The following is a 26,213-nucleotide window of genomic DNA, read 5'->3' as shown; positions in this document are numbered from 1 at the left end:
ATGGGCATAAACATAAATACGCAGAAGGCAATATGGCAGACACATCATATTTATTTAAAAAATAGCAGTTTCTTCTGGGCCTATAGCCTCCTAGTCACAGGTTTGCATCTCAGCTCACAGAATTCCTCCCTAAATCCAATTTGAAGTTGGATGCACCCCATAACAGTCCATGGCACTATTACACTAGAGCATTAGGCATCCATAGCTGCTGTGGCTTCAGCAACACGTTCCATCTAGCTCCAGCATGCAACCAACAGCAGTGGCAATAGCTCTAATCATAGAGGGACATTGAGGGTTTCCTGGCTACCAAGTCATAGGGAGGTAACCGACCTCTAGAACTAGGATTCTCATTTAACCAGTATATAATTTCTAGAGAGTTTCCACCCATACAGGGTATCTGTGTTCACTCTTTAACCATTGTTCTAACATATAAGGTCCAAGATGTAGAATGTTCTCAATCACTCTGGTGGGCATCATACCCGACTGTAAAGCTCCCAAGAATTTCACAGTTATACCTTACATCCTCTGCAAACTAATGTCTCACCATTGTTCCTTTATATGCACTCTCTCCCAAATGGGATACCAAATCTGTAAAACACTCAGAGGTTTAAATCATGCTATTTATATAATGAAACCTTTTCACAAAGCAAGGTCTTGGCCTACCATCCCATGACAAATAGTAGGAAAGAACTCTAAAACTCTATTTTCCATTCTGAGTAAATGCAACTTGGCCCTGGGATTCAGCAGTTAAGCGTATACTAGAGAAAAAATGTAAACAAGGTCCAATACAGTATGAAAAGATTCCATCAACTGTATGAATTGTTTCTTCAAAAGATTAATACTGGGTATATCTGTGTAGATGAGAGGCACACCCTTAGTTAGCCTACTGCAATCTACAGTCGGTCTCCATGAGTTGCCCCACTTCTTTATCCTACATCACTTCCATGAGGCCTCTGTCCTTCTTTCCACCCCTGATGGGCTGTACAGGGCAAGCTCAAGATGCTCAGTCCTACCTATGGCCATGAGGGAATGAGGCTGTGCTCTTCTCTGCTATGCCTGCTTCTCAGGCTGGCTCCCTGAGTCTAACAGGCTCTGTGTTGACACTGTGGTTATACCCACAGCTGTTGTCTCTCCATCAACCATACCTGGCTGCTGATGGGGCCTGGGACGGACAAACAGTTTCTACCCCTGGCAGACATTTATGCAGAGACACGTGCAGCATTTATTCTGAGGGACTAACTATCCACTCCTGTGGCAAGCTTAATCTTTTTTGCTTGTTATTGTTGCACCATTGATGTTTTCTGTGAACCACTCTTCAGGCTTTAAAACCTTCCAGAAGTTCATCAGTCGGGTATTTGGATTTCTATCAATTTCTTCCCGATGAACAGCAGCTCAAAACAAATGTTGCCATGCCAACCATCCCATCACCTGGACAGATGGATTTCTTTCTCTGCTTTATCTTTCTCTTCTCTGCTCTAAGTTGCTTTGCCATTTTGACCCAATTAATATGTTGGACCTGATTTACATGCCAATCAAAGTCACTTAGATCTGCCAAAGCTTTTCCTACTTCATGATGATCATGCCCCCCCAAGAGATTCAGCAAAGCTACTGAAGCTCCATGGGAGTCTTCAGGTCCCTACTGAATTAATCTTTCTTAACTCTCTTGTGAACACAGTCCTATCTAGCCCTGTGAGCTGGGAATCCTCCTTCATACCTAGTTCCCTCAATAGTGCTTCCCCCCCATTGCATTCCAGTCTCTGATATTCATGGGGAATCTCAGCCTGTGATAACCAGCTGTCCCAAATGGCTCCTCCAAGCCCGTCCATCAGGGAGTGATTTTCTCCGTATTGCCTAAGATTATGCACCCTTTGTCTCAAGGGAAGAGGAATAGTTATATTACCTAATGTCTCTGCTTTCACAGCACTCAGACTGGTTCCATCTGTCCCCATATCCTACAATCTCAGTAACTGGTCATGAGAGGTTCTTTCATTGAATAAACAGAAGTTTTCCCCAATTCAAGCAATTCAGATGTAGCCTAGTCCCTGATTACCACAGTTACCTGTACTGGGCCATTATTAAGGTCCCCATCTGCATGCTGAATCATGAATTTTCCATTCCTCTGTATTAAGGTCAGAACTGGGGAGTATCTTCCACCACTTCCACCTGCTCCTCATCATCCTCATTATCCACCACAATTATGGATCCCAGGAAGGGCTGTTTAATATGGGTCTAGTTTTTTTCCTTTCTCTCTTGGATCCCTATCCATAAGAAATAACAAGCCAATACTTCTATCCCATCTTCTCTTTCATCCAATTTACCTGCCACATCAGAGGCTAACACAGAGGATGATATCCACATGTCGTTTCTTGTTTTAACTTCTCCCTTAGGGGGACAAATTCTGGGCAGACAGCTCCAGCCTCAATTGCATGTCATAGTTCTCACAACAAAGGCCAGGCAGCCGATGCCACAGCCTGCTTACAATCCCATCCCATATGTGCTACTTTCAAGGACTGTAGTATATTCTCTATTCCATCAGCATTTTGACGAACAATACCATATTCGTGGTGGAGCCCACCCATCAAGTAAGCACGCCACTCCATATCACAGAGAAGACAACCACTCCAGAATTTCCCCTTCTGAAACTCCACTTCCCAATGGTTCAGCATAAGTCTTACCACTCATAGCAGGGACATTCCAACTGCTACTACAGTAAGGAGACATACCATTTCATACCACATAGAGAAAGGCAGCCATATCTAGATTCTCCCCCCTGCAGACACTCTACCATCAGGCAACTTAGCTTCAGCTGCACTGCTCATCAGCCACAGCAAAAGCACTCTCATTGCTCTTCCTAAACTCAGCTTTGGTTTTGTCCTGATCCTACCAACTCTGCCAAGTGTTAGAGGAACTCCTTCCCTGGGGAAACCAAAATGAATGCTCATGTCCCCCACCCCTTACATGACTCCAAGGATACCAAAGTACCACATCCCACCAAAGTCCAACTGGGAAACCAATGAGTTTATTAGGCTTACTTATATAGCATGGGTGAGAGTTCACTTATAGGAGCATGGATTGACCCCAAAGCAGCCACACCACAAAAAAGTCTCACACTATCATGGACGATGACTTCCCCATAGTATGGTATTACTAACTACATTACAGTTATACCTGAATAAATAAGCAGCCTGACTCTTAGAATTAGTTTTAAGAGTTGACTAGAACCCTAAGAATCACTTGTTTCTTTGATGTCTTACAGAACTGTCCTCCCGAGCCAGCCTTCACTCGTACTTTGATTGAAACAGTCTTTCTGGCAACCATTTGGGAAGTAGACGCTAAAAGCCACCCTGACAGGAAACTTCTGCCCTTACATCCCTAGGTCTAACATATCCGAGACACACGCACAGCATCAAGCAGACTTCTCATTTATTCTCACTGTTTCCGATAAGAAAAGCATGCTGCTTTCAGCACTTTGATAAGTAAATACGTTAAAGAAATGCACCCACATTCATTCACTATCTTGGGTTGAGAGCAATGTGGGGTCCTGAGGGATTAGGTCAGGTTCCCAGGCAACAAGAGCACATGGCTCACTGTATTGCAAACAGTAGCCTTTTGGTGCAAGCTTTTTCGCTAAGTGAAAGTCATTAGTCCAGATTCTGTCCATATTGTAAACATCATTCCTACACCATAGCTGCACAGATGGTGCAGTTAACCTTCAGTTAACCTTCCATACGCTATCTATACTCCAGAACCTCCCAAGGCCAAGAGGCCCTGTGCAATTATGGCAGGAGGAAGAGGCCAGAATCTTGGGGGAGGGTCTCTTGTAAGTAGTCATAGCTCTGATAAAGATGATGGCTGTTATACTCTGAAGGTGGCACTCTGTAGCAGGGCCTCAAGTATGCTAACCAAGCCCTCTATCACTGAACAACATCCCCAGCCTTGTTCAGATCCTGTTAACATTTATATTCACAATATTAGAAATTATTAACATTCTATTCAATACTTTTCTTCTACTGAAAATTTTAGAACTGCATGAATTGCCTCAGGTCTATCACCCCCAAAGTAGGAACTATAATGAAGTCCAATAATGTAACCACACAAGAGGGCTGAGCAAAGGACTGAATTAACACATATGCAAAGCACCAAGGATCATGTGCTGTGTTCTAGCTATGTGAATGTCTGTATTATGGCATATTAGTGGAGAGTGAGTTAGGTCTGAGTTCAAATCTTGCTGCATCCCATATTAGATATATGATTTGGGTTGTGGACTTTCTCATTAGTACAATGAGAAAAATACTAATGCCTCCCTCAATGGGCTATCAAGAGATTAAAAAATAATATACATGAAAATTGAAAAGAAATCTGCACATTTTAAGTGTCCAGTGACTGATAGCTCTGACAGTTTTACTTAGAGTATTTAATAGTAATAATACAGAATTATGGAGTAGCATCATAAATTCTTTAAGTTGGTTTATGTTAAACACAGTCCCGAAGAAATAAATGTATCAACACTGACAACAGCAAAACCAGGTGACTTTAAAGTTACAAGTACAGGGGCTGGAGAGATGGCTCAGCAGTTAAGAACACTGGCTCTTCTTGCAGAAGACCCGGGTTCGAATCCCAGCACCCACATGGCAGCTAACAACTGTCTGTAACTCCAGTTCCAGGGGATCCAACAGCCTCTTCTGTCCTCCATGGTCATCACAAGACATGGGTGCACTTACCTACATGCAGGCGATACATGCGTACACACAAAATAAAAATAATAAAAAAAAATTTAAAGTTACAAGTACAGGTTTAAGCTCCAAACCACCAACCCAAGTTTAATCTTTTTTCAGCCTTACCATTGTCAATGTATTTTAAGTAATCAGAAACTTAATATATTTGTCCCTGAGAAGCATATAGTTCATTCCTTTATAGTCAATTCCTTTATAATTTCAATTTTCCTATGACGTTTTTATTGTCAATCAATCCCACAGTCAGTGTAAAGCAAACCCATGCATTTTGAGGTATTTATGTAAGTTCCCAATCTTTATCAACAAGATTTCATACAAAGGTGAATGGGAAAGAAGCTCCTTAACGAGCTTTAACAAGCCAGAACTGTTTTCTCACTTTTCATATCCTCACAGCATTTTAGTTTTTCATTTCCTCAAAAGAGACTGTAAACAATCAAAGAAATAAAAGATAGGGAAAAAGAAGAGGAGTGAGAAGAGGTCCACCTCTCGTAGCTTTCAGAGCAACAGCAGAGAGCACCCTCCACCTCAGCAGGACTTCTGATTCCTCCATCTTGAAGACAACATGGGCACATGCAGATACGCTTCCACTTGCTTACTCAAGGCCTAGCTTTCCATTCCTCGTGCTGTCCTACTTTAGCCTTATTTCACTTGGGACCCCAAGTTAAATGACAGTTTGCCAGAGGTAAAAGGAACCAGGTGGTTACCTTCATGTTCTTCCACATTGGCAGAAAGTTTGATGACCCACAGGACTGGGGACTACTCAAAGATCACAGAACGACCCCAGATCCAAAACAGAAAGAGATCGCAGGCCTTCAACCCCCCACACGAAAGAGCTTCCCATTTGTACTATATTTTAGCATCAAATTTCTTTTTTCAATTTTTTAAAAATTTAACGTGTATGAATGTTTAACCTGTGTGTATGCTAATGCGTACACTGCCCCCCATATCATGCAACTAGCTGCCATGTGGGTGCTGGGAACCAAACCCAGGTCCTCTGGAAGAGTAGCCAGTGAGTGCTCTTAACCACAGAGCCATCTCTCCAGCCCCAGCATCAAATTTCTTATCTTTCTGTCTCAAGTCTGTACCACTGCCTTTAAATCCAACCGTTGCTTGGGTTTTATTACATAGCCAGAATCTTATATCAAGACCTGATATTAAGTGATGTCCCAATCTCAAACAGTTTTTTTTATAGCTGCCAAATTAAGGACAAGGGTGAACTCCTCAGTGTTTAATTTTTACCTGTATCACCAACTCCAACAAGGACCTACATTTAGGTAAGCACTATACCACCAAAAAGCCCCTAGCCTCAGGGCCTTATTTTGCTCGTTTTTCTTATTTTTTATTTTAAGTGTTTATTTTCATAATGCAATATGTCAGCACTAGCAAAATTAATGTCCTGTTAGTTGCCTGATATAGCTCTACTTACTTGATAGGGTTTAAATTCGTGTCATTTCACAACAAATGATTGTAACTTTTGAAAGTATGATTTCTTTCACCATGGGTTTAGTGTACACTCAAACCATAACAGTAAATCTTAAAACCATTTCCATGTGAAGAATATCACTGAAATCCAAGCAGCCAGAGTTATTCAACAGTTTCTGATTAGAGCTGTGGACCAGTGATAGTGCATTTGCTTAGTATGTGTGAAATGCTGGGTTCAATCCTAGCCCCACCCCGCCCCAAACATATTTCAGTGATTTATGTCTTCTCCAAATCACTTTCCCAAGTGTCAAAATAGAGAACAGGACAGTTTCATATTCTCTGCTTCCAAAAATTAGGTGGCTGGCAGATACCTAGAAGGCTGGGGGAAAGAGCACTGGAATGCTGGCCCTGAGATACAAGCAAAGGGTGCGCAGTGGAAACCCCACCCTTGGAGAAGGTAACAGCAGGAAAGAATTCACTGTCTTCTCCAAATCACTTTCCCAAGTGTCAAAATAGAGAACAGGACAGTTTCATATTCTCTGCTTCCAAAAATTAGGTGGCTGGCAGATACCTAGAAGGCTGGGGGAAAGAGCACTGGAATGCTGGCCCTGAGATACGAGCAAAGGGTGCGCAGTGGAAGCCCCACCCTTGGAGAAGGTAACAGCAGGAAAGAATTCAGTGGGTAAAGATGCTCCTGCTTTGAATTAGAAAGTAATTCTGAAAACAGTTCTAAAATGCAGCTGCTGTTTGTTTTCAGTGTTTGGTACATGTGCTTATTTTTATTTGCTAATTCACTAACACGTAAAGTGCATCAACATGATGCAGATACCCAGACCACTTAAGAGACATGCCATACTTCAATTTGATTAAATATTCTCTAATAAAAAATAACATGAACACTAAAATGCCAGGTAAGGGCTAGAGATGTAGCCCAATGGGAAAGCAGTTGCCTAGCAAGACTCTGGCTCAATTCCCAGCACTACATATTCTTTTTCTTTCAATTAAACATTTAAAAAGTCAAAAAGTAAAATTAAGGGGCTGAAGAGAAGGCTCAGTGGTTAAGAGCACTGACTGCTCTTGCAGAGGTCCTGAGTCTGATTCTAAGCACCCACTTGGTAGCTAAGGACCATGAGTAACTCCAGCTTCAGGGGAATCCGACGCCCTCTTCTGACCTCTGAGGGCATTGCATGACAGAGGTGCACCTACCTCCATGCAGGCAAAACACTCATGCACATAAAATAAAAGTAATAAATAAAAGATGTTTTAAAAAGTAAAATGTAAAAGCAGACTTGCATGTACCTTTCCAAAGTCACGAACATCAAACAGGTCAAATGCCTCAAAGAGTTCACTTTTCCTCATTCCAAATGTCTCACAGCAGGCTGCCAGGAATGTCCGGATGTTCTTCAAACAGAGAAACTGAGGAACAGAAAACACCTGTGAGTAAATAGAATTCTTCTAAAGAATTGCCTGTCTTCTGTCACACAAATTACTATGAAAATGGCAAGGAGGAGGAATTCATGTTTTTCACCTTTTTATTTCTTTCCTTGTGTGTATTAGGTGTACAAAATAATGCCCTACTTGTATGTAACATACACTGCTCTCTCTTGTCCCCCTCAGCGACTTCTCATTCTCTGCCTCTCCCCAAATACCCCCTTCTGCTCCCACTTCTTTTCTTTAATCTAAATTCTGATAGCTGAGAGAGCATGCAGTATCTTCATGAGTTCTGAGATTGCTCTCCAACCAGTCAACAGTACCGTCGACCAGGTCGTGGACTGGAGAGACAGGATTTCTACCTGCATGACACTTATATAGCAATATAAGAAAACAGCCAAAAACATACACAGCAACAAACATGCAAAAAAAAGTAAATACTTATATATTTCATACTGTATCTGGAGAAGGAATCTGGAGAGCAAGTGGGCAGGGGCAGGGAGAGCTTAACTAGGATGGTTAGGGACAGTCTCACCGACAGGGGGACTGAGTTATGAGGTGGCCTGAGGTAGGAGTGTCAGAGGAAGAAGCCAGAACAGAATGCCGGGAGAAAGGTAAGGGCTGGAAAGTGGGGCAGGGACCAGGCAAGGAAGGACCAGCTGGGTAGTTTTCACTCTGAAGTGGGAAATAAATCCCAGAGGCACCAAAGGTGGCACATAACACAGTCTTATAAGGGTCTTTGGGGGCTTCTGTGTTGATGAGCGCTTGAAGGATCCTGAGACAAGGACAAGGTAGGGAAACAAATAGGAGGTTACTGCAACCATCCAAGTGAGAGGCACTTTTGGGAGACAATGTTTTATGATTCCACTGTTAAATATGAGATGTCATTAGTCATCCAGCAGGACCTGGATGTCTACAGCCCAGGTGACAAGAATAGACTTCAGACCTAAGTCTCTCATTAACTGTGACTTTGGCTAATATAGACCTGGACCCGGAAGGCTTAGGAGAGATCAGGAAAAGAAGAGGAGCCCAAAAAGAAGTCCAAGAAAGTGGCTAGTGAGGAAGAAGAGAATCCAAGAGAACCGATGTCCCTCCAGCCAAGCAAAGATTTTCTAAGTGGATGAGACGCCAAAGTGTGTCAGATATTGCAGACAGTCAATAAGACTGAGATCCAGCACTGCCCACAGAACTTTGCAGTAAAGGTCGTGTATCCTTGACAAACATAAATGCTGGATCAGGGACCTAGGTTGAAGGATTGGAGTAGACCCAACGATGAAGGGAAGAGAGAAAGTGAAGTCAGGACAGAGGGGCTTGAGTTTTACCACAAAGGGCAACAGATATAGAGGTCAAGAAAAGAGTTTTTTAAAACAATGGGAGATATCACAATGTTTCTACTCTGATGAGAATTAACTTGGAAAGTTCATCACAAAAGAAGGATACACAGTCACGCAAATGAAGTCTTGGAACAGGCAATGAGAGAGGATCCTATGTCCCAATGCAGAGGCTGACTTTAAAGAGGAACATGCCCAACTCATCCACACCAACCACAACAGGGAGTGGAGAGGCAGATAGTATAGACAACTTAAAAAACAAAACTTTGGATTCACTTTTAATATATAAAAGACTCATACTCCCCTACACACATAGCTCAAAAGCAAATTAATTCTGGGTTGTTTGTTTGTTTTGAGTAAAAGGGTTTACACTGTAGCCCAGGCTAGCCTGAAATACACTATGTAGCTCAGGCTGGCCTAGAACTCAGCACAATCCTCCTGTATCAGTGAGATTCTTTTGAGTGAATGTTGAGACTCTGTCTCAAAACGAACAACACCCCCCAAAAAAAAACCCATAAAATTTATCCTCCAATAAATGAGCAACATATTAGCTAATTAATGTATCTTTGGTTGCTTCTATTTTGTCCAAAGCACTGACTGTAAATATTTTATTTTGATTAGGTTTTCATCTTCTTTTTTTCTTTTCCTTTTTTTTTTAATTTGGAGAAAGCTCATCTTACTTCGTCTGCGTTTGAAACATTCAGATTCATCACGGACTTAACTTAGACATGTTTTACCCCTTACAGGAATCATTCTCAGAGGCTTAAATATTTCAGGAGGGGTTAAAACCACAAGGGAAGCATCATAAATCCTTTGAAACACAACAGCAGCCAATCAGCACATCACCGACTGCTTTCAATTTAAAAGATTCATAAGAGACCTTTTCCAGCAGGACCATCACTCTGCAGGCTCCTCCTCCACACAGAATTGCTTATTTACAGATGAAAAGTCTTGCATTATGCCAAGACAGATAATAATTACTCTCTGGGGGATTATGCAACTGCTCTCTTGCAATATTTTTTTTACATAATTAAGTGCCAGGACTCATAGCTCACCAAGGATCAAAGAATGGCTGCAAATGCCACCCTCTGAGGATGCCTCACCAAACCCAAATTTTCCCCATGTGTGAGAAAAACTGCAGCAGGATTCCACCAAAGTCCTTTGATCTTGAATTCAGAAAAGCAAGTAGTACCACAGAAAGTCAGAACAGTATGAAAAACAGTCATCGCAGGCACAGGGGAGGAACCTTAAAAGCAGGTTTTGTCTTTGCTTCTAGATGCATCGTTAACCTTATTTAACTGTCACTAGTTCAATTCTACTTAACAACTATTTACTGGGTTTGAAAAATGCCACTGTATGCTGTTGCTTTTCCAGGCACCTCTCAACCCTGATGACCCTGTCTGATGTATGTTTTTAGTCAACTGCTTTTGAATGCCTACAACGTTACAGACACCAGAAATGCTGCCAGGCTGTGCTCAAACTTTCCTAGCAAGATGATTAGAGGATTTTCATTGTGGCTCCAAAATTTGGCTGAGAGCACTAGACTCACCATGTGCTCGACACTCTGGGGCATTCTGCTGTGTGCACAAACAGCAGCAGAGATGAGGGACAGAGGAGGTGGGCTCTGGAGTCATTATGAAGGTGCCCAGCACAGCTGAGCCCACCAGCCTGCCTGCCCCTCTGAGACATTCGCTGTGCTTTGGGTCTATTCATTTTTCATTATCCAGTTTATTTAAGAAAATTTCAACCCAAAGGTTGAAACAATAATACAATAAACACACCCAACTATGCAACAATGACAACAGTGTCATGTATGCTTTTGCACGCATACCCTTTACTTTTCAATTTACGTTACTGTCCTACTCGAATGGAGAGTACAGACTTCACTCCCTCACTGCTAAATCATTCAATATTCATCTCTTAGAGCCTGGGACATTTTCCTACATCCCATTAATATCAGCATACACTGAGAACCCTAATTTTCATCTAATCTAATTTTACCTATTCCATTTGGTTATTTTATCTTTGTAATATAGTTTACACTAAATTCTTTCTTCTTTTTTTAATATTGAAATTTTCAAGAGTCCAGACTGGCTGTGTTATGGAATATCCCACATTCTGATTTGTCTGATAATCTACTATAGAATTGTTAACCGTATTCTTCCATCATCTATATTGCCTATTGTCATATGCAATCTTCATACACGTTCATATCTCATCAAATCAAAAGGCACAGAGTGCAGGGCTGTCCCACTACCTAAGGTCGATCACCTGGTTAGGGTAGTTACTGGTCATTGCCACACCTCTCTACTACATAGGCAAATGTCCCTTTTTATATTCTTACATAGGAAACACATGAACATGTCGTGTGTCTGTCATATTTCCAAACCATTTCTCAAAATGGGGATCTACTGACCATTTTTGCTTTGGTTTCTCTACTTAGGACTGACTATAAAATGACTTTCCCAGTCCTTGCCCCTTCCATGTTTATTGAGGACACGTTTCTGTTCAAACAATAAAAGCTTTTCATCTTCCTTTTTTATACAAGAATCAACATACATCACTCTTTGAAATCTCCTCATGATCCGAAATTTGCCACTGAGGTACCCTTCAAACTAGTCCCTGTGCCTTCTTGAAATGACTGTGATTTTTGTGATTTTTGCTCTCTTACATCAAATTGTCCCAAATTCATACTTTTACTGCTCTAATTCTGGAATCAGCTACTTCTCCAGGCAGGTCTGTTTTCATTTGTAAATGGTAAAATAGTACTTAGAAACCAAAAAGGTACCAGGTAACTTCTAGATTACATGAGGCAATTGCATTAAATGAACCAGTTGATACACCTCTACCTTTCCCTTATGTGACCTATCACAGACCTATCCACAGAAAGAGCTCATCTAAACAGGATGACCCTAAGAGGTCTCTAATGTGCTTTTTACAAAGTTCTATAATCTTCTTTGTAGAATGCCTCATAAGTCACTATGTATCACAACCTTTTCAGAAGAATGGGAACTAGCATGCACTGAAGAAGGCCCACGAACAAGAGATTGCATCACTAGAAAGGTGATTTGTGCCTCACGCAATGTCAGCCAGCACACACGCCCCCAGCCCCCTCCAGCCTATTCATTCTTTGAGATTAGAAGGCATTTCCTAGTCTTCTGTATCACCTGCAACAGCTTAAAATCTATTGCCTTCAGACACGGTTTATGACACAAGCACATCTCACTCTTTCACAACGATGTTTTATTCTTGGCCAAAAGCTGTACAACTTGGTTTGATCATCTAAATTATTTACATGAGATCACTTTAGTCATTCTTAGAATTTAAATCTTCATGATTTAAAACTTTAGAATAAGTAATTTTTTAAAATTTTATATGTATCCATGTAAGATAAACAACTAATAAGAATACATGAAGTTTAAACCACCATCTGTTTATTTAAAAGATATTAATTGGATGCCTATTACATGGTAGGCATCATAAAATTTCATAAGACATACCCCCGACTGGGTTTTGATTTAATATGTTTGTATTTTAAAAGTCCATTGAAAGCTCCAAGAACTGAATACAAAAAGCAAATACCCAGACTCTGTCCTCCAACCCTTGTTACAGTCATTCAGAGCACAGAAGGCGAATCCACAGTCTTCGTCGTACGAAAGAGTGGTAACTGCTACACAGACATCCAAAAATTCCTTGGGAGTCCTGGAACATGGGACAACATGCTGGAGTAACTGATAGACTTTGAGACCTGAAGGGTAAGTGGGAGTCAGTCACAAAAAGAGGAATGGTTCGGATGGGAAAGGAAACTGCCAGACTCAGGGTGTGCTAGAGCAGGAGATGGGTATGGCACAGGCCGCAGGGGCAGAGGAAGTGATTACAATGGACACAGACCTGGACTGGAGCCACGAGAAGAAACTGAAGGAGGGAACTTGAGGTTACCTAGCATGCCAAAGAGACTTGGGCCTTATCCTAGAAGTGGAGAGGTTAAAGGGCTTAGGTAGACCAGTTACACATTGTTTAGTATTATACTTATGAGTTTTGAGTGAGTGCTATGTTCTAGCTTCTCTGTAAAATGTCTATGCTATTTAATCCTCATAACAACCCAATCAGAAAAAAAATGTATTTTAGATCTACTGAAAGTTAGAAATTTATTCCAGTTTGCAAAATTGCACTTGCCAAAGTAATAGAGTCTAAATTCAAATACAGACCCTCTGGCTATAGTGCCCATATCCTTAACTACTATGCTATACTGACTATTTTACAGTGCATGATGTTAAATGACTTTATTTTTATTAAGGGGATATTGTGGGGTAGCACAAAACAATTGAAACTGTACTATATTAATTTAACAAGAGATGATAGTTGTTGAGACTAGAATGGTAGAAGCAGGAATAGAAAGAATTCTAGGAGGTCACGCCAAAGCGGTCTGCATCCTGATTCCCTAATGGCAATTTGGGTAACCTCTTCAGAGGATGGTGTAAGAATAGGAGGTACGAATTCACTAGGCAGTTAGGGTAAAGGGATCTCAAAGAAAAGTAGCCAGTTTCATGGCTAAAATTCACAATGTCCTTGGGCCTCTTAGCAACATACTCCATTCCAAAGGCCAAAAATGTCAAAAATATTTGGGAGCTTTTATCTGATCCTTAAAAGATGTTAGGGTTACCTCTTCAGAAGGGGAAATGTTAAGAGTAGCCAAAAGCCCCATAAAATATTAAAGAAGAAAGAGCACATGAAGTTATCAGAAAAAAAGTGATCGGGAGATATGGGAGGAGTTGGAGGGGAGGGAGTGGACATGGATTTGATCAAAACACCTTATATGTGTGTATGAAATTCTCAATAAATTATTGATTTTAAAATTTTTTTAAAAAAAGAAACAGGAAACAATAAATTTCTGATTTTTAAGCAAAAACAAAAAAGAATTCTAGGAGGTCATATGGAAGGGTAGGGACAGGAAACAAAGGAGGAGACTTAAAGGTCACATCAATACCTGTAGACACTGAATAGCCAGCACTGGCATTCGCTGACAATATTAACAACACATGGAGTCCTAGGGGAATAAAAGAGTGACAGACTATATGAGTTAATTCTTTTCTTCATATATGGAAAGGCCCAATAATTAGATGCAGTCCAACCTTCCTCTCAGGAATACCTAGGGATGTGACACATTCTAATCACAAAGCTGCCTGTCTTCACCTTCAGTCTCTCTACAGAAAGACTGGAATAGTTTACTTATTCAAAGTGGAGGGATCAAAATGGAACGGCATAAAAGCACTCAGCATCTATGTATAACCTTCAAAGAAGAAAGTTTAGCAACAACAAATCCTAAGATATCCTAAAATAATAATCCATCAGGCCAAAGTAATCTGGACTGGAAAACGTTTCCTAATCAAAAAACTATTGCAAAGATGGTGTTTCAGTCAAACTTCCAGCATAAATTTGGGAGGGGCTCTCAGAGCCCCACCCCCAGCGAAGGAACTTTGGTAGTTGAAGGTTGCTGGGGTAGGGAGAGTCCATTTTTCTTCAGGGAAGTGGGTCCTGGTAGGTAACTAAAGCTCCAGTAGATGCCCTACACCACCACATACACACAACACTGACTAGACTCTATGGGTTATGCAAAGAAAGCCTAAAGCTGGGAGGAGGATGAGGCAGGGGAAATCTGGGATGAGCTGGAAGGAAGTGGAGGTTAGATATGATCAAATACATTGTATACATGTATGAAACTCTCAAAAAATTCATTTAAAAATGGTAGCTTTCTAAGGCACAACCCTCTGTGGTCAGCACCTCGGTAAAACCAGAAAAGAAGCACATAAAGGTCAAACTATTAAAGTTCACTGAAGCTAAACAAACCTCCCTTTCTCTCTATGAGCAGAAGCATATGGTTTCTATTTTATTTTAGGCCATTCTGACTTTTCTCCAAGCTACAAATGCAAGCAGCATCACTTAACAACTTCAGAATTCTTAGCAGTAATGTATGCTAACTAAGTATTAATTAAATGTTAACTAATGTGTTAACCAAATGACTTAGGAGGAAAAAATATCTTCCTAACTTACTGTGAAAATCAGTTGTATCTATTCTAAGAAAGGGTGTCTCAGGGAAGGCTGGCAGTGCCTAACAGCCCCAGAGTCCCACAGACTCTGACATCTGCAGCGCTCACAAACAAGCCATGATGGCGAAAGTACAGCTCAAGTCCTGGAAATATACTTCCTGTTTGAAGAAGACGGAAATGTGTGGGTCTGGCATAATTTGAATTGATTGGACATTAATAAGCAGGTTGCACATTTTGAAAGGTGGGGGATACTATAGACATGAGCCGTCCTCTCCGGCTTACATGTGAGTTGGGGATCGGAACTCAGGTCCCCATGTTCTCATGGCAAGTGCTTACCTACTGAGCCATCTCCCTAGTCTGTCATAAAGGATTTTTTTTCAGTTTATTTAATGGCAATGTACATGCATGAAAATCATGTAGCTCCACCAAAATGATTAAGCACTTAAGTGTAGGACCGACTCGCTAATGAACACTCTTCTTCACACTGTGGCACCTGGCTCACACCTGTCCTGGAGACAGGCATGCTAGACTGTATAATAGCTGTTTGCCCGTGAGGTAATAAATACAGTTGGGAGTAGAAAATATGTCTGTTTCATCTGTGCTCTCAGCACTCTTCTAACAGCACTCATATTTAAATAAACTTAAGAATGAAAAAATAACTACAAACCATTTCTTTGATAATGAGGAAACTAGCATGAAATTTTACATCCAATCAGATGAAAATGAAGCTTAAATAGCAAAGGCACTGAGCACTGACCATGGAGTAGCTCAGTGCACACGCATATGAACCCGATGAGAAGACAGCATTATTTCATTCTTTCTACGAGGAAATTGATTCAGTAGGCAACCCAAGGTCACGGTGGCTAACTAGTGTCAAATCCAACCCCTTGCCAGCACTGTCACCACCACACCACACTAACACAACCTCAATGATGGAAAAAAGTTGAGGAGTTCTTCTACCCCCTGCACACATACTTCTACCCCCTAACTTTTAAGAAATCTAAGGGGATGACTCAGCTGAGATGGATTCTGTAGAGGACTTCCAAATATGCTTTGTCCTATGAATCTTATTTATTTATAAACTTAGACTTCCTACAATTCTGCCCATTCTGAAACCTTAATGTTTGTTCTCCAACAGAGAGAGAGAGAGAGAGAGAGACAGAGAGACAGAGACAGAGAGACAGAGAGAACTGACAGACAGACAGACAGACAGAGACAGAGACAAAGAGACAGAGAGATCATCATGGGTTTTTGTTTTGTTGGGGGTTTTTGTCGTTTTTTTTTTTTTCTTTTTTTTCCCCACTTTGGTTTTTCCGAGACAAGATCTCCCTGCTATAGCTGCAGGTGGCCTGGAACCTGCCATGTAGACCAGACTGGCCTTGAACTCACAGAGATCACCTGCCTCTGCCTCCCGAGTGCTGGGATTAAAGGCATGTGCCACCATGCCCAGCTCGAGATCATCATGTTTTTATATTTGTCTCTGACCTGCCCAGTATTTAGTATAAACTAAAATTCAAAAATGAAAACCTGTACTCATCATGGAAGAAACCATTAGAAAAAACTTCACTTTAAAAGAAATACAAACACATTAACAGATGTTTTAATAGTTATATTTTTTTTCTATTCAAAGACAAGGAAACAAGAAACCCAATTTTCCTTTTTTTATGTGTATAACTAAGTTTAACATAGGTGGGATACCAGGTAATGTGTCTTCCCTAGTTAAAAGGAAATACTTCTCTATGGTTTTCCCATAACTCCAAGGCTCTGGGTCAATATAAGCCAGGGTTCTACCCTCTACCATAGAGGCTGCACAAAATCCCTGTCAGTAGCACCACCACACTGACCACAGTCTGTGTCCACATGGGGCACAAGCGTGAGTCAACTCTGGGAAGTCAGCTTTGATTCCAATGGCTTCAAGAGGGAACTGAACTCAATATTTCTTTTGGCAATAGTGACGCTAATAATATCAGTATGAACAGTAGTCATAAAAATTGATATGATTTTAATTCGACATCAAATATCACACTAATTATTCTTTAGGATAGAATTAATTTCCATTCTAAAGTATCCCAATACATAAAATCAGTAACTACTCATTCTGGCTTTTAAGTTCCTTAAAAATCTGTTTTGATATTTTATTCTTCTAGTTCTATGATAAAAGCCCCCAAATTCCCAAATTTGAACATATAAACTGCATCTCACACTATACAATTATTTTTAAAAATTGCCAGGCATATTTCATAGTATTTTCAGTTCAAAATCTTTTGTGTCCAATCGCATTGAAGGCAGGCACAGGAGGGTCATGTCTGCACAGAGCCCCTGTGGCTCCCCACCCCTCACACCAGAGCTACCATGCTTCATATACACCTTTCCAGTACCCCAGGCTTAAGAGAACATTGCTTCCTCACTTAATGTGTTCAAAGTAGGCCTCTTCTCATACTTTTAACTTCAGAACAAAATCATTCACATATTTTAGTCATTGTTTTTCTAGCTAAGTGATTCTATTTTCTGCCCATATTTCTAACTTCTCACATTGTCTCTGCCACCACAGTCCTCCTTGATTCATGGCTTCACGTTCTCTGATCTCTGTATTGGGGCTACCTATTAATTTTTTCTGACAAGCATTTAATTTTTCCAGTTCAATTTCAGTTTAGTCATTTTTTGACAATAAACTTAGGAAGATAAATCATTAACTTAGAAATACTTTCACTGGTCTAGGCTCCACCAACAAGTCTACTATTCTGGTTCCAACCAAGAAGGTCTAAAGATGATTTTTACAATATTCAGAATATTGGAATATTACATTAATTTCTGCATACAAGTTTAAATTAAAAAATTAATGACACTTTATAAGTTTACAGCATTGTTAAAAAAAGACAGGGAACATTGCTGTTAATCATACACTGTAATATCTTCATCGAAAGATGACCTCTGAAATTCAGTTAAAAATTAAATTAACATTTGCATCTGTGAGTTCAACTTCAAGAAAAAAGGCATATATTATTTTTCTCTAAACGTAGCCAACAACAATAACAAAATTCAACTGCAATTTAGATCAGCAGAATCTAGCTGAAAACTAAGTAAACCACCTTCCCTGCACCGCAGGCTTAAGAGAACATTGCTCCCTCACGGAATGCATTCAAAGTGTGCCTCTTTTCGTGATGTTTAACTGTGGAACAAAATTATTCACATATTTCAATCACTGTTTTTCTATGCTAAGTGATTCTATTTTCTGCCCATATTTCTAACTTCTCACACTGTCTTGCAACCATACTCCTCCAAATTTAGTGTCACCTTCAAAGTTTATATAAGTCATAGGGCAAGATCATCTGGACTTTGTATTCTAGGGTGGAAAAGTTAAAGGACCTTCCCAAGTAAACCTAGCTAGTGGGTGGGTGATATGAATGAAAATCTGACCCCAGAGACCATTCTGAATAATGCACTAAACTATCACTTGTTTGTTTGTTTTTGAGACACAGTCTCATTATGTAGCCAGATCACGTGGTAGTTCCATTTTCAGTTTTTTTGAGTAGCTTCCATAGTAGGAGATACACAGTTCTTGAGGGCAGAGTCAGGATTTGAAGACTTCTCAAACATGAGCAAGGGTATTGTAGAAAATGAAGAATATTCCAGAGAGAGAGAAAAGAAGGACAAATGCCCTGCAATTTATTGTCCAAACTAGAACATTTTTACATGAATAACTGCATTGGGATAAGAAAGTTTAAACAAGAACCATCCACAATTAACAGCAATGGTCTTCACGTTCAGGAATAGGGAAGTACACTGCACTGCAAATGGCTGCTCAAAAAAAATCACAGAGCACATTTCAAAGGAAGCTGGATTTTTCAAATTATCTTTTAAACTCTATATACCACATCTGCCTTATAGGACTGGGACAGAAATAGAGAACTATCACACTAAACAAACAACCTGCAAGTATTTGTTTAAGAAGAATTCTAGAATGATCTAGTCCACTTTACCTAGGAAGTTATAGGACCAGAAGTACCTTCAATTTTGTTACAAAAGTGGCTGAGTTGGATGCAGACCTGGAGAGAGGGAAGACAAGCTGTTAAAAACAAGAAGATAAAGGAGGATTTTGACTATTAGTTCACTAACATTAAGTTCACTGGGAGATTCTGGCTCAAAGAAGGAAGACTAGAGATATTACTATAGAAATTAACCTGAGATGATGTATCCACTTACTTTCATTGTCTACTTTTGATTTTATTATCTGACACAGATACTTCTTTATGGTTTATACTCCAGGTTTTGCCATCTTTATTGTAGTAAAATAATGTTTAAGGTTTCTTTCTGGGTTCTACATGAGTGCATGAGATCTGCACTAAATCACCACAGTGATAAAAGCTGAAATGTGGGTCAGATTTGTATATATGTTACCTGTAGGTTTACACACACAGGAATGTGCTATTTTCTTAATACCATCACTTCTACATAATATTTCTCTCCTGGAAAAGTAAACATGGAGAATACCAGCCAGGTTGCAGAATACAAATTCCTTTGAATTAGGCATGGAAGGTTTATTTGAATGCTAATAAAGAAAAAAGTAAAGGGGGAAAAGAGAAGATCAAGAAGCATTTTCCGCACTGAGAGCAGTCATTAAGAATGGGCTCAGATGTACTTGACTTCACACCACTCACCACAGACCGAGTGACTTCAGGAAGGTAACTGGGCTTTCTAGGACCTACACTCAGAAGCAAACATGATTCTGTCTTCCAAACAGTACAGTACATAGTCTAGTGAAATTATGCCTCTGAAGCATAATTTTACTAAGCTATAGTCTTCTCTGAACTTTGCCCATGCTGTATATAATAAAAGAAGTCAATGAACTGATGATGAATCTTCCTAATTTTATATGATATACATCACAATGGATGCCATCATTAGTGGAAATATTATTATGAAATCATTTAACTCATAGTAGTCTGGGGTTCTTTTATAAAATAGGATGAAGCTTCCCTAACAAGGATGTTGTGTTGGATGAGATAATCTATGAGAAATCTAAGTTTCATTAGTTCATTTCAATCAAAGGGCACTGAGAGAGTGCTCAATTTGCTAAGCACCATGTTAAACACAATGTGAGCAGAAGACTGCAAGATAAAGACACAAGCAGAGGACAGCCAAGCCCCTCTGCCCAGAGTCCACAGTCAAAGAGCATAGAACCTAGAGAAACCACACACGTGATTGTGCCCTCTCTACCCTCCTGTAAGCTTCCATTCTCGGTTCTCATCACTCATCCCCCCACCATCAACTGTTCATCTTTTACTCTGTAGATAGACATACTGATTGATTGATGGATGGACTGATGGATGGAGAGATTGATATTCAGATAAGATAGATATAAATAGATTGATGATAGATAATAGATGTATACATACTGCAATAACTATACTAAATTAATATGCATTTTTACATACAGGAACAAGGGAGACGGGATACAGCTCAGTGGTACAGCACACTACATATGTGTGTATGTGTGTGCCTATTCTTTCCCTGATTTTTTGACAAAAGATATTTTCTTTTTCCCTGGACTTCAGCCATCCAGGTCGAATTCTCTATACACTTGACTTTCAAAAAGAAGATAACGTTTTCTTGGCCTAGATTTTCTTTTACATCATAGCATTTAAAATACCACCATTAGTTGAATTAATACAGTTATACAATATTAAACTCAGCATAAGCCCTGTAAGACATAAAATTGAATGAGTTGTAACCTTTATAAAAGATCTCCATTTCATGTTAGAATGTATTGTTCCTTGCAGAAAGACTCATTGTTTTTGCTACTTCAACTGTGAACTTAGAAACTTGCACCCACTTGTGAAAGAGATGTACTCTTGCTCTGGAGTGTGTTACTGAATATGTTAAAGCTGTAGTGAAATGCTTCTTCTAATCGTGTAGTTATTTAAAAAAATTTTAATGTTTTAAAAACTCATTCAATTTTATGTCTTACAGGGTTTATACTGAGTTCAATATTGTATAACTGTATTAATTGTGAACCAAAAAATTTACAGACATTTTTGAAAGAGATGTATCTTTGCTCTGGAAATTGTTATTGAATATGTCAAAGCTGTTTTAATGAAATGCCTCTTCTAATCATTTGGCTATGAACTAAATAATTAAAACAATAATAATATGCCGTTCTATACTCCGAGTTTGGGCCCTGCGCCATTCCTAGTCTTGGGGCCCCAGACACCTGGGGAACCAATACTGCATCCTGATCCTAAAAATTTACAGCCAATTTTGAAAGAGATGCATCTTAGCTCAGGAAATTGTTATTGACTATGGCAATGCTGTTGTAATGAAATGCTTCTTCTAAGTATGTGGTTATTAAATAAATAATTTTTAAAAATACCAGCACTAGTGTTTCAATGGCATCCTAGCTGGTTCTTTTCCAATATGCCCTTCTATGTGGGGGTCAGCATGAAGATAACTGACTTCTAGTCTATCACTAGTACAAAGGATCATCTAGAAGGTTCTAGATGAGATAACTTGAATAGTTCAACCAGAATCAGGAAGTACAAAGCTAACAATGATGCAGTAAGAGCTTGGACGCATTGCTAAAGCTCAAGTATCACTCTACAAAGAAAATAACCCATGAGTCAGATGTTTGATATGGCCAGTTATTCTGTCACTGAAAAGGTTTGCTTTTGGCATTATAATTTTATTTTGAGACTTACTTGTAGGGCAAGAGTCTCTAATAACATTTGAAATGATTTTCTATTAGTACTTTACTTTAATACCTTTTCTATTAAGGTATTACCTGAGCCATGTGTCACTTGGATTACATACTGCCTTCATTTTCAGGTCTGATGCTTATACTAGGAAAATATTTCTCCCAAGAGTATCCATCTCCAACTTTATAAACTTTCCTTATAAGGAAACCAAATCACACAAGAAAAGTGTTTAATCTGATTTTTCAGAGCCTGGGCATTCTGAGAAAAGTTATGTAAAACCTATTTTTAATTGATTAAGCACCAAAAATAGTAGTTTTCACAAAAGCCAACATTTTCCCTAAGCTGCTATAGTCATGAATATCCATACAAAATTACAAAGAAAAAATACTCCTACATGAAATCAATGTCAGGAGCCCCTCCATGTACGAATACACACCATGATATTCCATAAACATATCAGTTCCCCCACAGGAAGTCTTCCAGAAGCAAAGCTCAGTAAGCCCCATAAGCCAGTTGGGGCTTCCACAATATGCTGATTTGGGTCGCCACTGTTCAGTGGCTGCCAATGCTCTTCCTCAAAAGCACTCTTACAAATGACCAAACTGTTTCCTATAAAGGTCCAGAAATAGCAGTTAGCATTTCAGGCAGGTAGAGTGGACTCACTCCTCTCCAAATGCCTGGTAATCCTGTATGAAATGCTTTTAGAGTCATTTTCAGGCAGGGACTACTCTCAGCAAAATTCTCAGCAAGTCGTCTTGTCACACAGAGTGAATTTGAAAACTAGATAAAAATGCAATTTTTACTTCATAAAGACATAAAGGTAGATGAAGAAAAAGTAGAAATTTAAAATGGCCCAAATTATTAGGTCAAGTGTCTTCTTCCACAGTAATTTCCTCCTGACCACAGTACAAGTTCTCAGACATCTTAATCGCATTGAAATCTTGTAAGGTAAAGGACACACATCTTGTAACATATGAAGTCATGATTATGGACTTGGAAAGACCAAAATAGCTCCTAAATCTTGGCAGACATTTCTTAAAGAAAGACAGAGGCAGACACACAGGCAGAGTCAAATAATCTGACAATAAATGCTTTCTCAAGAATTCTTAAATTTTTAAGAGATCCATGTCAAATACTTTAACATTTTTCCTGTAACCTAAGAAAGAGTAGTTGAAAGATACCTTAAATTTCAAAATATTTTGTTTAGTTTTGATAGAATTATTAAATGTAGATTCTGAAACACTTTTCCAGGCCTACCTCCAAGGATAGAGCAGAAACCATCACATCCCTGGTGTCCCTGGTGTCTGAAGTTGTCTATCTACCACACATCCACATTTGCTTTCTTTTTGTTTTGGACACATTTTTTTTTTAGACTTGGCTGACCTCAAATTTACTGTCTCAAGTTAGTGCTGAACTCCTGATTCTCCTTAGTGCTGGGATTATAGACATGGGAATTTGTTATCTGTTAGTTTTGCCTTCATTTAAATGGCTGTGTTTGGTTTTAACAAAAAAGATGATATAAACGGATATTGATCCAGAACCCTCTCCCCTCCATTGTCCTGGTCACTAGCTGTTACCCCCCAAATGAAGAAGCTGGGGAGGCAGGAGATATGTAGAGAAAGGGGAGGGGCTGCATTTCTTTTCAAAGTCAATTTGAGGCCATGAGACTAAAAGACCTATAGGAAGTAAAGAGACAACCCCATGAAAACTTAAGCCCAAGATTTGAGACACTCTTGAGAAAGCATCACCATCAGGATTTGAAGAGAAGCTAGAGTCAGTTTAATTTCCTCAAAGACAAAAATAACCACAGTCAACACCTAGAGCCCCTAAGGACTGGGCTTAAGAAAGGTACTACTTCGCCTTGCTTGACATCTTCTCTTGCAAAATAATGGTAACAAGGCAGGAGTCTGGAAAATAATTCAGAAAAGCAACGCTTATGTGGATCTTACCATAAGTGGAAGGCACTATCTTTAAAAGTCCTTGGTGTATTCACTCCCATTTTGCAGTCAAGGGAACAGAGCAGGAAGAGGCTAAATTCCTGCCCAGCATCATTCAGAGGAGGGAAAGGGCTTCAACAGAGGTGGGCTGTTTCCCCAGTTACTGTTCTAATCACTTCACTGTACTTTTACACTGCCTGATTATACAGGGAAAAATATTCTGGTTTCTGTATACTTTTAAATTATTTGTAGCAAATTAAAAAGTAGCAGTATTTACATTTTATTAAGCAGTAATCCCCTACCAGCACGTACACTTACTCAAAAATCAATTACATACAAGTTTTACATGCTTTTACACAACTGTGAAAGTTTATGCCTAATAAACACAGATCACACAGCAAAAGGAAGACTATTGTTACTCTGCATATGTCATGAATTTTCCCCCAGATTAACTGAGCAGTGACACCAGGGGATTGCTGTTGCAGAGTGGTCTTTAGTAAACTGATTCCAGACAAGGCCCCACCAAGGATCTATAACAGCTTGAACTTTGCACAGGAAGTACAGGAACTCCCTGCCACAGGAAGTGCCACACACGCCCACAGATCATCTAGGACTCTCATTTTACACACACACACACACACACACACACACACACACACACACGAACATATAAGAGTCAAGTTAAGGAGCCAGAGTCCCATAGAACCATGGAGTCAGTTTTTGGAAATATCAATATTTGGCAGAACATGATGGACATAAATCAAATAGAAATCAACCTATAAAGTCTTCTACTTGGAGACAAGGGCTTTACTTTGAATAAGTGCTAAAGGAGTGGCCTTTGGAGGAAGGCAAGAATGTAGAGTATCTATCCTACCCTCACCCCACCAAGAACTAGCCATGTTCCAACAGCATCAGGATCAACACTGCCTTCACTCATCTCCTAACCTGCCACAGCAGCCAGTATCATCAACTTGATATCTAGTACACCACATACATTTTTACATGTTACGTAGTGCATTGCTTTTATCATTAAATGAAAAAAAAAAAAAAAAACCTTGAAGGCTTTAAGCTGTTTTCTCACAAAATTTGTTCTGACACAATCTGTGTTTACTAGAAAGTCTTTTATTTCCTCAACCATAAATCCTCCTCCCACAGGAAACACAGTGACAACCCAAGCTTAACCTACAAGAATCTATAGGCTTCTATGTGTAATTTAATCTTGTGAAAGACCAGCATTCCATTACATCAGGCATATAATATTTATAAAGTGCATGTCTATAGGAACATTGCATTTGAAACACCTCTTCGGGGATTTCACCCACTGTCTGTATTATGTACTACAGGAAAAAAATCTGAAACATTTGCCACCTAGTCTGTAACAGGCCACCTATGAGGTGTTTTTCTCTTTTAGAGTTTCACTCCAATCATCAAGAAGATCCTTACAATATTCCCTTCCCAGAAATAAAGAAATCTACCATGCACAAGCACAGACATGCATGTGAACCTGTATGCACATGTGCACACCTTTACACACACACACACACACACACACACACACACACACACACAAAGAAAACTAAATCTATCTTGTATGAGCAGTAAAGAAAAATAAACCCTAGATCAGGCATACTGAACTGTATGTCTCACACTCACAATCCATACTAAACTGTAAGTCTCACACTCGCGATCCACCAGGACATATACAACAAAACCTGAAGAACAGGGAGCAGCACTGACCACTGTGGTGAGACCTAAAGCAACTTCCTCCACACTGAGGATCCCCAAGGTGGAGATGGCAGTTGTCTTTGCTCTCCTGTCTTCCTGAAGGCAATAAATACATGCTAAATAAGCAACTACATTAATAAATGCCTTTGAATACCAACTACATAAATGGTGACTGTGTCTTTTCTCTACAGGGGAAACCAAGAGAAGTAAAAGAGAGGAGACACAGAAATGAAAAGCCAAATACCCAAGCAGGATAAAGATTCCATAGTTCAGGTAAGTAGAGAAAAATGTCTATCCTATGGGACACCAAGTGATGTCACTTAGCCTCCAGTACCACACACACCCTGTGCATCCATCCTGCCATGACATGATAACTCAGCAGGATCATAAACATGATGATTCCTCAGAACTGCCCATCCAGCCTCATGGTGGTACTTTCTCAGTGGCTGTCTGTCATTCTGAGATTGTACCCTTCCTAAACTTATGGCATTATGTCTTTTATAAGTTGGAGATGATCTAAGATATCACGGCATATTATATGATCTTATTACTTTCCTACCTTCCTGAAACTGTCCCCATCTCTTTTCTCTGCCCTGGCCAATAAGATATGACGTCTCATAATCACTGGTATATGCCACATCTTAAAACTATGAATGATGGTCTGGAGAGATGGGTCAGCAGTTAAGAGCAGTGGAAGTTCTTGCAGAGGACCTGGATTCAATTCTAGGCACCAACATGGTGGCTAACAACCATCCATAACTCCAGTTGCAAGGGATCTGATGCCCTTTTCTGATTTCTGCAGGCATTGCATAACATGAGTGCATTTACATACATGCAGGTAATCAAGCCAGCTAGGGCTACAGAGAGACCCTGTCTCAAAAAGACAAAAATAAAT

General features: G+C 39.7%; 1 protein-coding gene and 1 pseudogene across 1 annotated transcript in view; both read right to left on the bottom strand.

Annotated features, from left to right (window-relative positions):
• Positions 1-2,358, bottom strand: part of LOC103745150 — a 33,087-nt pseudogene extending 30,729 nt beyond the window's left edge.
• Positions 1-26,213, bottom strand: part of LOC103745151 (guanine nucleotide exchange factor VAV3) — a 278,692-nt gene that overhangs the window by 187,868 nt on the left and 64,611 nt on the right. Inside the window, exon 2 of the mRNA XM_008847051.2 lies at positions 7,455-7,571. Within this exon, the coding sequence (XP_008845273.2) occupies positions 7,455-7,571 (117 nt within the window). The remainder of the gene's footprint in view (positions 1-7,454; positions 7,572-26,213) is intronic.

This window comes from Nannospalax galili, unplaced genomic scaffold, assembly GCF_000622305.1.
Source record: "Nannospalax galili isolate Female #2095 unplaced genomic scaffold, S.galili_v1.0 scaffold3183, whole genome shotgun sequence".
In the NCBI taxonomy this organism is placed as follows: Eukaryota; Metazoa; Chordata; class Mammalia; order Rodentia; family Spalacidae; genus Nannospalax; species Nannospalax galili.
The sequence above is the reverse complement of the archived record's forward strand: the minus strand, read 5'-3'. Positions and strand labels throughout refer to the sequence as shown.